Source organism: Phycodurus eques, chromosome 18, assembly GCF_024500275.1.
Source record: "Phycodurus eques isolate BA_2022a chromosome 18, UOR_Pequ_1.1, whole genome shotgun sequence".
NCBI lineage: Eukaryota > Metazoa > Chordata > Actinopteri > Syngnathiformes > Syngnathidae > Phycodurus > Phycodurus eques.
Genome location: NC_084542.1, coordinates 11,270,621 through 11,284,166, shown reverse-complemented (window position 1 = coordinate 11,284,166; position 13,546 = coordinate 11,270,621). Strand labels below are relative to the sequence as shown.

At 42.1% G+C, this 13,546-nt stretch overlaps 1 protein-coding gene across 4 annotated transcripts in view; it reads left to right on the top strand.

Annotated features, from left to right (window-relative positions):
* fut8b (fucosyltransferase 8b (alpha (1,6) fucosyltransferase)) overlaps positions 1 to 13,546 on the top strand; it is a 114,033-nt gene that overhangs the window by 60,682 nt on the left and 39,805 nt on the right. For all 4 annotated transcript variants that reach the window (XM_061704895.1, XM_061704896.1, XM_061704897.1 and 1 more), the window contains exons 3-4: positions 10,975 to 11,093; positions 13,318 to 13,480. In XM_061704895.1, the coding sequence (XP_061560879.1) occupies positions 10,975 to 11,093; positions 13,318 to 13,480 (282 nt within the window). The remainder of the gene's footprint in view (positions 1 to 10,974; positions 11,094 to 13,317; positions 13,481 to 13,546) is intronic.

Sequence of the window (13,546 nt, the reverse complement as noted above, 5' to 3'; positions counted from 1 at the left end):
TGTTATCTCCAAAACAAGTGGGAAAATGTGTGATGGTCCGATGAAATGATAAAGGTTAAACAGGGTTTTCCACCTTCAAAGCACTCAAAGCTCTTAAACGCTCTCTCCTCAGTCACCTTCTGATGACGCAGCATCAGGGGCAGCTGGCAGTCCCGTATCTTGTTCAAACACAAACTTCGGCATGGTCACAGAGGCTAACAATCGAACCTACAACCTTCGAATTGGGAGACAACCACTGAACAAACTCCCTGAAACCAAGGCTAAACATGTTGGCCATAATTTCAAAATGAAATACTGTATATTATTTGGTGAAAACACAACACCACTCATCAACAAGAGAACCCTGTACCTACAGTGAAGCATGGTGGTACCAGCATCATACTTTGGGTCTTTTTTTTTGGGTCTTTCTTTTTCTTTTTTTTTTTCTTTTTTTTTTATCTCGACCTGGTGCCTTAGACCATCCATCCATCCATTTTCTGAGCCGCTTCTCCTCACTAGGGTCACGGGCGTGCCGGAGCACGGGGAGAACATGCAAACTCCACACAGGCGGGGCCGGGGATTGAACCGGGGTCCTCAGAACTGTGAGGCTGACGCTCTAACCAGTCGTCCACCGTGCCGCGTGCCTTAGACCAACAGTTTGATATTGCAGTCAGTGTTAGCGCAAAACCTAGGGCCTCTGCTTTGATGCAAAACAAAAAAGTCAGGAAAAGCCTACTTAGAATGTCTGAAATTTATTTGACGTTAATAAAAGGCACTGGTGTAGTGGCAGCTGTGTGCTGACTCTCATTTAACCTGAGTTTGAATGTGACTGGTTAATTCTAAACACTGCCACATCGCTGTAAAAGGTTTCTGTTTGAGTGTGGACAACAAATAATAGAAAGTCTGTCCAGGACTCCTCCAGCACCACATCCAGGAACGTCTATTTTCCTTAAATTACTCTCCTAATAGACGCAGAGCGAGCTTTATTGCGCTGCCCATCATCCCTGTCCACTACCCCCCACCCCCACCCTTCTGCGTTCACTGCCTCGCACCAGCCCTCCCTCCTCATCAGCATCGCTTCACCACCAAACCACTGACGGAGGCATGGCGCCCAGCCAGACTGCCTCCCGCAGACCTTTGTCACAGACCCACTGACTTAATAACAACTCACTAGCTGTCTGATTGACTAGCTCAGCCCACGTCTGACCCAATTCACTGCCTGCAATCTCCTCCGGGTTTGGACTGGAAACATGAATGGGTCTGTGTCAACAAACTGAGACACTCTTGAAAAGCATCCCACTGACTTAAGCTATTTAAAACCTTTCTGGATGGTTTCATGCCATGCTCAGTTCTAACATTGAAATTCCGATCCATAAAACTTAGATTAATGTAGGGGGCTCGCACTTTTGTGTGGAGTTATTGAGACGAGCAACCTGCTGTGTTGAGAATGAGTTACGGTTCAACTTAGGTTTGAACTTATTTCATGTCATGCATAATAGAGGATTATGCACAGCTATTACACAAGATACTTGAAGGGGTTGTGTTTACTTGAGCTGATTGGTTTGTGTGGTATATTGATTTACGCATCACACATTATTAATTTGTGCAGCATCACAAAAAGCCTGAAGACTCTGTTTACATTGGTCAATTAATTATTGTGCCTCTGATGTATGATTTTGTGTTATATAAGGCTCTCCATCATTTAAATAAAGGAAAGGACCATTGAATTAATCCTCCAGCGCTTCAAGTAACTATCGCCTCGCTGGCCTATGGTTATTCAGGCCATTAGTGAGTGTGAGGCCACAGCGCCAACCTCCCAGTGAGCCAGTAGCGTTAATGAGAGGTGAGCAGGGGGTCGAGCTTTTCAATCCATCTGGCTACGACCTCTTTGCAGTTGTCACTCACCTCAGACACTGAGCCACGGCTCAAGTGTACGCAGTGACACTTGCCCGGCCTGGTGGCGAGACATTGGCAAGAGCGAAGGGTGACAGTGACAGCTGGGTTGAGCGATGAGCTCCTGACTGATCCCTGGGTATGCCGGTGGAGGTACGGAGGGCAGGCAAAGGAGATGCAGAGGGGGCTAACAGATGGATGCTGTGAGGACAAGTGATGGACGATCTGGCCAAAAGATCATAACACCTTCCATGTTGTCCTGACTCTTTTAAAGTACTACTAAACTGCGAAATGGGGATTTTGGCTCCCGGGCTCCCCCTGCAGGCTCATTTTGAGCCACACTGGTAATACAGATTAACACTATATGGTCAAGATGTACAAATAAAATAAATCAGTGGATGAACAGTGCAGTGTTTGGACATTTTTAACACCAGTTATTGTAACATGTAAAACATACATTAGCGGCTGATTATGTTTTTATTGAATATTACGCAATACAAAACAAATTTCCACAAAATGTATACACTATGTCCTCAGTTTATGATGAAGCTCTGCTCCTACGGCGGTGATGTAACCCGAATTAGTACGGAACACAGAATGCGCCTTAGTCTGTCACTAAGCTATGCTAACACAATAGTTAGCATAACACTTTTAGGCCATAAAAAAACAACAATCAAATGAAAAACAGTGTAGCGATATCTGAGCATGTCCTCTTGTGCCGCTGCTGCACGAACTAGTTAATTTTTCACTGTTTGTGACCTTGAAATGTCCAGTCGGAAATGTTATAAACTGAAGAACCCATGTAAAGTACTTGAACTGATTCTGAGCTCTGTGACTCTGTTGAGGAGCGCTGTGGTATTTGGGTGTGTCTGCGTGTTGTCAAACAGGGGCCAACCATCGGGCTGCAGCAGGGTCACAGGCCATTTAGTACTGGGCCTCACAGATAGACCCAAACAAACAACAAAAAAATAATTATTTGTTTTAGTGGAGCGGCCCGAGAGTATGTCCGTCAACGATCAGTTTCTGTCTGCATTAAAACATCATGTTTTGACAAAATTTGAGTGCACGACTGCTAACACACGGTAGCTGTGCGATAGGTAATACAATTTTGCCATAGCAATTATTTTGATGCTATCCATTCTCTTACAAATTCCCTTAAAGTTATGTTATGCAAAATCACTACTTTAAATTGCTGGATTAAAATGTAGTCGATGACCAAAGAAACATGTTTATGACAATTAAAATTACGGGTCTCAACACTGATGTTTATTTCAACTGCCATGAGATCAATTTCCCATTTAGCTCCCCATTCACAATTGTCCAGAGACTGACAGATGTCCATGGTGACCTGTGTCATTTGTGATCGTCTGCAGACCCTGCTTCGACCCGCAACAGAAATGGATGGATGGGTACAACAACTTTAATTCTCAAATAAATGTCATCCTTCTTTTTATTTTAGAAAACCCTGCTTTTCAGTCACCCAATCAATTCTTCTGTTTGGCTTTTGGGACTTGTTGTGTAGTTGCCTCTTATACAATTTGTATTTCAGTTGGTATGCCATCCCGGTGTAAAAAACCTCCCTTATCCAAAAGAAAGTCTTAACCATCGTCCAGCATGCCATGTACGTTGAGAAAATTAGTTTTTTTTATGCCTCTCCTTGAGCCGTCACCTTATCGTGGTGGAGGGGTTTGTGTGTCCCAAAGATCCTAGGAGCTAAGTTGTCTGGGGCTTCACGCCTCTGGTAGGGTCACCCATGGCAAACAGGTCCTAGGTGAGGGACCAGACAAAGCACGGCTCAAAAAACCCCTATGAAGAACAAAATATATAGAGCTAGGTTTCCCTAACCCAGACACGGGTCACCAGGAGGTGGTTGCTGGAGAGGAGGGTCCGTCGGGAAGTTGAATCTCAGATTCAGGAGGAACAGTGTGGTTTTCGTCCTGGCCATGGAACAGTGGACCGGCTCTTCACCCTCGGCAGGGTCCTCGAGGGTGCGTGGGAGTTTGCCCAACCAGTCTACATGTGTTTTGTGGACTTGAAGAAGGCGTTCGACCATGTCCCTCGTGGAGTCCTGTAGGGGGTGCTTCGAGAGTATGGGGTACCAAACCACCTGCTACGGGCTGTTCGGTCCCTGTACGACCGGAGTCAGAGTTTGGTCCGCATTGCCAGCAGTAAGTCGGACTTGTTTACGGTGAGGGTTGGACTCCGCCAAGGCTGCCCTTTGTAACCGATTCTGTTCATAACTTTTATGGACAGAATTTCTAGGCGCAGCCGAGGCGTAGAGGGGGTCCGGTTTGGTGGCCTCAGAATTGCATCTCTGCTTTTTGCAGATGATGTGTTTCTATTGGCTTCATCAAGCCGTGGTCTCCAACTCTCACTGGAGCGGTTTGCAGCCGAGTGTGAGGCGGCTGGGATGAAAATCAGCACCTCCAAATCTGAGACCATGGTCCTCAGTCGGATAAGGGTTGCGTGCCCTCACCAGGTCGGGGATGAGATCATGCCCCAAGTGGAGGAGTACAAGTATCTTGAGGTCTTGTTCACGAGTGAGGGAAGAATGGAACAGGAGATCAGTGCAGCGTCTGTGATGCGGAGACTACGTCTCTCAGCTTGCCTGGGAACGCCTCGGGATCCCCTCGGAAGAGCTAGAGGAAGTCTGGGCTTCCCTGCTGAGGCTGCTGGCCCCGCGACCCGACCTCGGAAGACAATGGATGGATGATGGTTGCTTCAGTCAAATTGTCTTTTTAATGGTGCAAATTCTTAACCTATCAATTAAGCTCTCTATCAATGTGCCCTTGTGGTTTTGTCAATTTGCTATCCAGCCACAATGGTCTCACCACCAGTCAGTTGATGTAAAATGGTGTTTTCTGAGGTTTCACTGTGGGATTTATCAAGAGTTAACCCAACATGCCATATATAGTTTTTGGGTTTCTGACTATAGTTCTCTGTGAATATCTTTCTTCCACCAATTTGTTGTAGGCTGAGCATAGCTCAAATCCAAACAATAGTGATTATGTAAACAGCTATGTTTTTTTGTTTTTTAAACGTGGCAGGTACAATAAAATGCATCGAGTTGTCATCAAATCAGTTATGTTCAGCATGGCAGAGTGCGCCCAAAAGTTTCTGAACGTTTTGAAAGCACTAGACCGTGATCAGGGACGTATCAGGGGATTGAGTAATTATCTCTGAACTATAGTTAGACCTTTGGTTCTCATGATGGAAACAAACAATTGTCGACTGAAGAGTCCTAGTTCGTAGACTAAGCTCCTGTGGTCGTAATGCACTGATGTCTTATTAATCAATGTTACTAAACTGTGTGATTTATTTAAACTGTTGAAGCATGCAATATATCCCATCTCCTTAGTTTAATATACACTATTTTATAACTATTGTCGAGTGTTAGGGATATGTAGATGGAGGAGGCATTAAAACAAAGGACATGCACTTTTCCCGCATTATAATCGTTATTTGGATCTCTGTTAAACGGTAACGAACACATGAGCATGTCTAAAATAACATCTGCCCCACTAGACAAAAAAAATTCTGCTGCCACAAAACGTGAACTTGCCTCAGTGTTGCTCAGCCCTGTTGAACAAAGGTCAACACACACACACACTGGGGTCCATTGTGAGGGCTGTGTGCTCTGTCAAGAAGGCCTCTGATCAGATCTGGCTGTAATAAAGCATTGTTGCATGCAAAACAAGAATGCACCATTCAGAATCAGTTTACTTGGGATTATAGCCGTTAGGTTTGTGGTCACATTTTGGATACAACAAAGGAAAAAGACGTAACAGGATAACTGATTTGACACATTGTACCAAGATAACGGAATTGACACAATCTGGATAGTCAACATATCCGTCTACTCAATTGTCATAAATTATCAAGTGCGTGTTTGCTAGAAGCACTGGCACGTAACAATAATTTTACTTGCCAAGCATTTGAAACCAATTAGATAATTTGCTGGTTTTCATAGGAAAAAGCCAGAGCTTTCTGCCCTTTTATAGTGTTTACTTACCTCACCCATTGGTGCATTCCTGTGGTTCATTATCTTGACTTATTGGAGTCAAGTGATTTGGGTGGGTGTTCACACTTAATGTAAAGGTGGACTGGATTCATGCCCCCTAATACCTTCTCAACCCCCCACCCCATGTACCTCCATCACTGTAGTTTCATAGTTGGATGACGCTAAACGGTTTCATTCACATGGAAAACACAAAACGATAAAACATGCTGTTTTAATTCAATTGGGCAGGGGAAGGCCAGCAAACGGGAAACAAACTCAATACGCAAACCACTTATCTTATCAGGGGGCTTTCTTTTAATTACAATAAAAGCCGGATGCACAGGGCACTTGGGCTGTTCCTAATCTAAAGCTATGATATTTGGATATTATGTACAACACATAGGTATCATGTTTTAGCTACCGTTGTTTCTCATATCGTGGCCAGGGACGTATAGACAATGTACTCAATCGCAAAGAGTCGCAGGCGCCTAATCTAGATAAGGTGTTTATTAGGGTGGAGTGGTGGTAAAGTATGTGATCTATTTTTATAGCTACATTATAAATCGTGGTATGGCAGCTGTCATTCACTGAAGGATTGCTAACTTGCATTTTAAGTTCATTCCTCGCTGTTTGGAAACTCAAATGCTGTGACAGTCGTAAACCAAGGACCCCATTATTTCTTTTGAACGCATGTGGGCTGTCACCAACTATCTTCATGTCGGCGCACGTGCATAGCTGTCCAGAGGGGGACCCATTTAATTTGACCATAGATTTAAACTGGCTATTAGTCGTGCATGAGTTCACATACTGTAGCTCGGTTGCCTCGTCGGTACCACCATTCGCCATCTCTCTCTCGGTGATGTATGGACGAATGAAAGATTTAAACGAGTCATTTGCCCCCAGTATTCCAAGTCCTGTGTCTGGCTCTGACCACCACGTGAGACAGGTACCAGTGTGCCATAGCAGATGTTTCCAGGTCCTTTCGAGATGCCATCTGGGATCATTTGTGCAGGGTGTTTTCTCCTTCCTGTGTCTGTTTGTTGGTTAAACTGCTGCGTGTGTTATAGGATACTTGCAATCTATTTGCATTGTGCTTGTCAACCCCTGCACCTTGTCTGTTCTCATTGCCGTGTGTTGCTGTGGCCTACTTACAACTTGGTCAAGAGCGTATCGTGTTGCTTTGTTACAGTTTTAGCCGTTTTTTAAAACCCATGGGAAGTTATGTCACACTGAATGTAAGCCAACTCTATGTCAAGTTGTGTAACGTAATGTAGTAAGGGTGTGATCCTTGAGAGGTCATGTTATGTTGTTTGAGAAGACCCTGTAAAATAGTAGTTCTTAGGAAATTCAGAACATCCTGGTCATAGTGCAAGGAATTTATGCCACTCACTTGGGCTCAGAGCGAAGTGACATAGATATCCATAGACCTTCTTTTTTTTTTTTCTTTACCCTGGGTTATATGTCCTCCCTTTTCTCAAAGTTACTTTCACGGCTTGGAAGGTTGTGCAGCAAGAAGCACAGTTGCAACTTTAAAGTCTCGTCTTTATGCCTGCCAGCGATTGATGTTCGTCACTCAGGGAGCAAATTGAGTTTGCATGCCTTGATGACTCATTAACATGGCCTTTGCAGCGCTTCACCAATGCCCCAGTGTATTTTGACACATTACATTTTTCTAATAGTATCATGTAGAGGGATGTCAGGCAGTTATTTTTTTCTGTCTATTTTAAGAGTACTAAAGGACTCTTTTGTCCTTCTGTGGCGTATTTGTTGTTCTCAGAGCTATATCATTAAGCTATAGAACTTGTTTTGCTGTGGTAACTTCAGAGTCACGACTCACAAATTCAAAATCTATTTTGTCTATTGAGAGTTAACCTTTTTTGTGCCACACAAATCAGGAAAAAAATACAGTCTTGGACAACACTAATGAGGCATACGGTGTGGAATACGAGGGGTTGGGATTTCCATTGTGGCAGTTAAGAAACGGTCACAGTCCAAGAGGGGTACATTTACAATAGAATAGAACAATCTAGTAAAACCAGAAGCTGCAAAAATGACTGAAAACGCAGTCATTTGCGGGACAGTAAATTGAGAATGCACATGAACTGCTTTTCCTTTTTTTCAAAGTTTGATGAATTTCAATATTACTATGCAGCATATGTGACGGATGTGTTGAGAACATTAGTTACGGTATGGGAAGAGCGTGTTTTAGTAAAATTACAAATCATTGGAGAGGCGTTATCAAGTTCCTTCTCAGTGCGGTAACAGCCACCACTGGCTGTGCCACCTGGGATTTGGGCCACCGGGGGGGTGGGGGGAGAATCACTTGGGCCCCCACTACTTGCTAAAATTGAATCCTCATCACTTTTCTCCACCTCTCACCGCCCCTGATAACCAGTCGTGTGTTTTACAAACATTGCCAACTCTATCAGTTTCCTACTAAACCAAATTCATGATAGAAGGATTTCCCTATTTTTTACAGGTGCACATTAAGGATGTGCATAAGAATCAAACAATCAACTAATTAAGTATTGTATAGAATTGATCGCTGATTAATTGCGTCTTGATTGAGACGAAATGGAGTGCACTACTCATGCAACAAGTTGTTGATTCAGTCAAACTAGTTTTCTGGTTAAAGAATACAATATAACACAACAGCTACTTCCCTCTCTGCAAACGGCTCCAGGCAGCATTATTCCGTGAAACACTTCATGGAAACAAGACGTCAGAGCATCCGGAAAGAGACGTTCCCAAAAATAAAAATCCAATAATTGTTATTTTTTTCTCCCCATTCCAAGTTCAGGTCATGTATTTAAATACCCATCCCTAGTTAACAAAAGTTTTCACAGGCAGAATTGAATGGTCAGCGATAAAGAATTTGGCATTTCCAGAACAGTGACCACTCACCACATTAAAAGGTAATGAGGCAATTTATCCATCACCTCTTGTTATGCGTGTGACATTAGTGTTTGTCAATCATCTACTGGCCAACGAAGTCTCCGGTATCACTGCTGCTTCCAACCCTCCTCAATTCACTGCACCTTTTTTCTCAGGCATGTTTATGAATGGGAGCTCCCCTTTCATGATATTCCATTGAACTGGATAAGCGTTTCTTCATCGTCATCCCCATCCAAGCATTGAAAAGAAGTCAGCGAGGATTTAATATTTGGGCTCTTGCGTTAGTCCCTGCAGTTTTTGTTTCCACTTTTCAAAGAAAAATATTTTCAACTGTGTAGGCAACACTTTTCAAAAGCAATACACAGCGGCAGAACGTGTTGGATGTATTGTGATCAAGGTTACCGCCTTTGTGGTTCAAATTACACTTTGTGACCATGTCAGTCAGCTCGCCATCCACTCATTTTTAAATTTGAACTGTAAACCTCTGTAGACCGTTTTGTGTGTCTAATCCATGCAAGTTTCTTTTTACTTGTAATGGTGACGAATTTCTAATGGCATACATTGCTGTATTATTATCATGGTCTTGCCATGGTGTGGTTCAAAGTAGAATTCATGACCATGTCAGTCAGCTCTCTCTCACCTCATTTTACATTTTAACAGTAAACTGCTTTGTTTGTATCATCCCAGAAGGGTTGGAACAGTCTTTCAGGCAGCATTGTTTTTTTTGTTTTTTTCTCTATCCCTCACAGTTTCAACCCCCCCATGGAGCTTTTCAGAAGAAAAGCATTTTGTGCGCCCGCCTTTATTGACTCGATGTTTTGGTCATTATTTATTTTGTTTTGATATTTGCCCTTTGAATACATAAAACAAAGTCTTCTCCTTTTGTTGTCAGATGTATTAATATTTTGCAATGCGGTATCTGACACAATACAAAGTCCAGTAACTTGTTTGATGATCAAGTAACCAAATCCCCTGACCGGATTCTGCTAGTTTTATCACAGCACATAAATGTGGTGATGTCATTGCCAGGAGCGTGCTGCCTTGTTTTAATTTGAAACTTGTATCCTACCATGTTGACTCTGATCTGTTTGTGCAATGTGAAAAGTAGTTACATAGTGATATATGCCTCATAAGTCATAAATTAACATAACACTAAAACTGTACTGGGTAAACAGGCACATGCTTTTGTCAGTTTAATGGTTATCATCACTCCTTTTCTCTGCAATCAAAGACAAAAAAGGTACAAAGAATGCTTGTGAAGTTATTTGTATAAATGCACATTTGGACTTCAGTCAAAATTATCTAGAAAGGTTTTGCTGGGATTAAAATTCTCTGCAAAATTTTGGGTTGAACTACAAATTGTTGCTTCAAAACTTGCAACCATCATCATGCGTGAGCAAATGTTATGGAGGCATTAGCCAAAAAAATAAATAAATAAAATAATTGGAGTACATTCAAAACTTTCAACCACATTATGAACTCCAAGTTGTTGTTATTAAGGTAAGTTATGTGTTGTCCACTGACAAATTAATGAAAGTGTCAGAAAATGCCTCATTACAGTATATAAACTCCAACAATTTTAGGCATGTTCAGTTTTGAGTGAAATTTATGTCTGAACCTAAAATACACCATAACTTTTGCAGGTGAACCTAGTTAGACCCTCTCTATACTTAACTATATATAGTCTCATGCCTTCAATCCCCTGCCCTTTGAGTTCTGTGGAAATATGATAATGTTGTGTTCGGTTTGCTTCTCAGTTTGTATTGCGTAATCCTTCTCACTCACAAACAAATTGTGAGGAATGCAAAACCTACGTGGCTGACGAAGCAGTGACATGAAAACAAAACCTCTGTGGTAATGTTATTGTTGGATTTCTTTGGTAGAACGGTGAGAAATAAAAAAATAATACTAATACCGTGAGACGCATTAACCTTTACAATTTGAGCGGCTGCTGATAACTGCACAAATTGAACAGATGAAAAATAACCTCCAGCTCTGGTGACAATGAAAGTAATCATTGCATTTAGTGCTACACTGTGTGGTTAATTTTAATTATAACATGTCTGTCTTATCTTTATTGTTTGTCATTCCGGGTGTAAAGACACACCGTTTCATTGTTCCTGTGGCAGAAATACTGTATGGCGCTGACATCATTGCTGACACACGGTCTTATACAGCATGTCTCCCTGTCCTTTGTTCTCCACCAGGATACCAGAGGGTCAGGCAGAGGTTGGCTCCCTGGCTGCTGGGAGACTGCGCTCACTGGAGGACCAGCTAACCCGAGCCAAACAGAAGATCCACACCTTCCAGAAACTGACAGGAGATGGTAAGGGAGCAAAGGTAGCACTTGGAAATATGAAAGGCTGAGTCTTGAGATCACTGTGGAACCTCCAAGTCAAACACAATCTGCTTGACATCCAAGACATTCTGATTTCTAAACAATTTACAGTATTTTAATAGCACTTTACGTGAAGTGAATTAATTTGCTCCAAGCTCACTGTATAATAAAATAAAATAAAATAAAACTAGATTAAACTAAAACTATTCAGTGTTAACGACACCCGTGAGATGTTTTTGTTATTTATTTTAAATTATTATTATTATTTTTTTATGTATTTTGCCATCTTGAACAGGAATTCAAATTTCAAGCTGAACTCGCCTTTTTATACCAGAAGGTGAGCTGGCTCACTGGAATATTCTGAGAAGTCAACCATAACATTCAACCACTGAAACCTTTTTTTCTGGCTAATGATACAAAAGTTAAATACCAATAATTAGACATCTTGATCAAAAATAATATTTTGCTTCACTAATTTTTTTTTTTCTTAAATAAAAAACTACACTTGAAAATGCATGAATAACAGTAAGTATTTTATAGCATGTCTTAAGCCGGGTTTACTTTTTTGTCATTCCGATGGAAATCATTCTGATTGAAGATCTCTGGTCAACTGTTTACACTGTTCTGATCTGTTGTACTGCATACAGTACATGTGCACAACATTTAACCGGAACAGCCGTGTGACATGCGCTCATTGACGTAAACGTCACGTCAGTTATCAAGATGGAGGTCAGTTGTCTGTTTAGCACAGGAGCGGGGATTGTTTTTACACTTTTTTGAAAGCCACAGCTTGGTTAAAAACAAGTTACAATTAGTTAAAAACAAGATCTCCGTCGCTTACGAGCTCTGCCCTATTTACGTGCGTAACACGATGACATCACCGCACATTTACATCAGGACAGAGCATGCGCATACAGAGCGCAGCCTCGCACCATTCCGATTCACGCTTTACATGACGAAAATTTACTTCTGATCAGTTTGGCAAAAGGAATATTCCACCCTTGTGAAACCGAAGGAAATTCCATTTGCATTCGGCCTCTTTCTTCCGGTTGAGGTGTTTATGTAGAGTATCTTCATTCGGTTTGGGCTTCTAACCCAATTCTTATCGGAATACAAGGCTCCATGTAAACTGATGGTTTAACCTCGAGGTTTTGTTTGGCTTTTGAGGTTTATATTTCTCGAAAATATTGGTTGATCTCCATTTGTTGTTACTGAACATTTGACTTTGGAGGTTCTTTAGCGGTAAGCTATAATCATCAAAATGCCAGAAATAAAAAACAGGAATTATTTCACTCTGTGTGTAGTGAATCTATACTGTATTTTTAGAATGCGTGTGTGTGTAGTCAAATATTGAACCAGCGCAGATAAGCGGCGGTCAGAAAGTGCATGAGAGCTGTCAGGTAAGTGGAGAAGGTGTGAATAAAACGGAAGCGCTGTGAATGCCCCAGTGGCACAATGCGAGTGAAAGGAAAGAGAGGAGACAGACATAGAGAAAATAAAGAGGGACATGTGAGCGTGAAGGGCAGCGCAGGGTCAGCCTTTCCATCTTGCCGCAGGGGAAGATGACGCTAAAAATACCCTCTAGCTTTTTTTCACCGAGGCAGGCAAAGAGAGAAAAGAGAATGCCAGATAGCAAGTTAAAAAAATAAAAATAAAAAAAATAAATAAAAAAAAAGGAGAGAGATTTTCGGTCTCATCCGGCTCTAGGCTGTCTTTCCCTTTGCCCTCCTTTTTTTGTGTGTTTCTCTGCACAGAAACCAGAGCAGGCAGCTGTGTTATCCATGTGAGTTTATCCACATTGTTTGGCTGGGGTGGGTTATCGACTTTCCTCCTGTTGTTAGAAGTAAGTTTGAGGAAAAACACATGAAGAGAATCAGGGAGAGACAGACCTATGAGGCACAAAACACAGCGATCAAGGGCTTCTTAATGAGGTCAAAGCAGCACCTAGGGACACAAAATGAAAACTCAAATGGTTCTTTTCTGAAACCTCCTTCGTGTCGTTAGCCTTCTTATGCTCATGTAATGTATTGCACAAATATTCCTTAAAAAAAAAACCCTGTGGCATCTTCTTCCAATTTACTTCATCTCCATTCCCTTGTCAATACTTTGAAGTCATTTTTATGTCACTTATTAGAAATGTCATCTTGTTATGGTTTGTTTTGAGTTCGTTTTTTCCGTCCACCCCCCACCCCCCACCCCTCCTCCCATGCAGGCCCGGGGCCCACTCAGGAGGAGCTGCGCCGGAGAGTGGACAATGGCGTCAAGGAGTTTTTGTACTTTGTTCGCAGCGAGGTGAAGAAACTGGCCAATGTTGAGGTCAACGAAAGGCAGAAATATGCCGAAACCCTCCTGACCGATTTGGGAAACCAGCAAAGGTGAGCATGTCAAATGAGTAATGTCCTCAGATTTCCAGGTCAGGAAGATATTCAATTAAATATGAC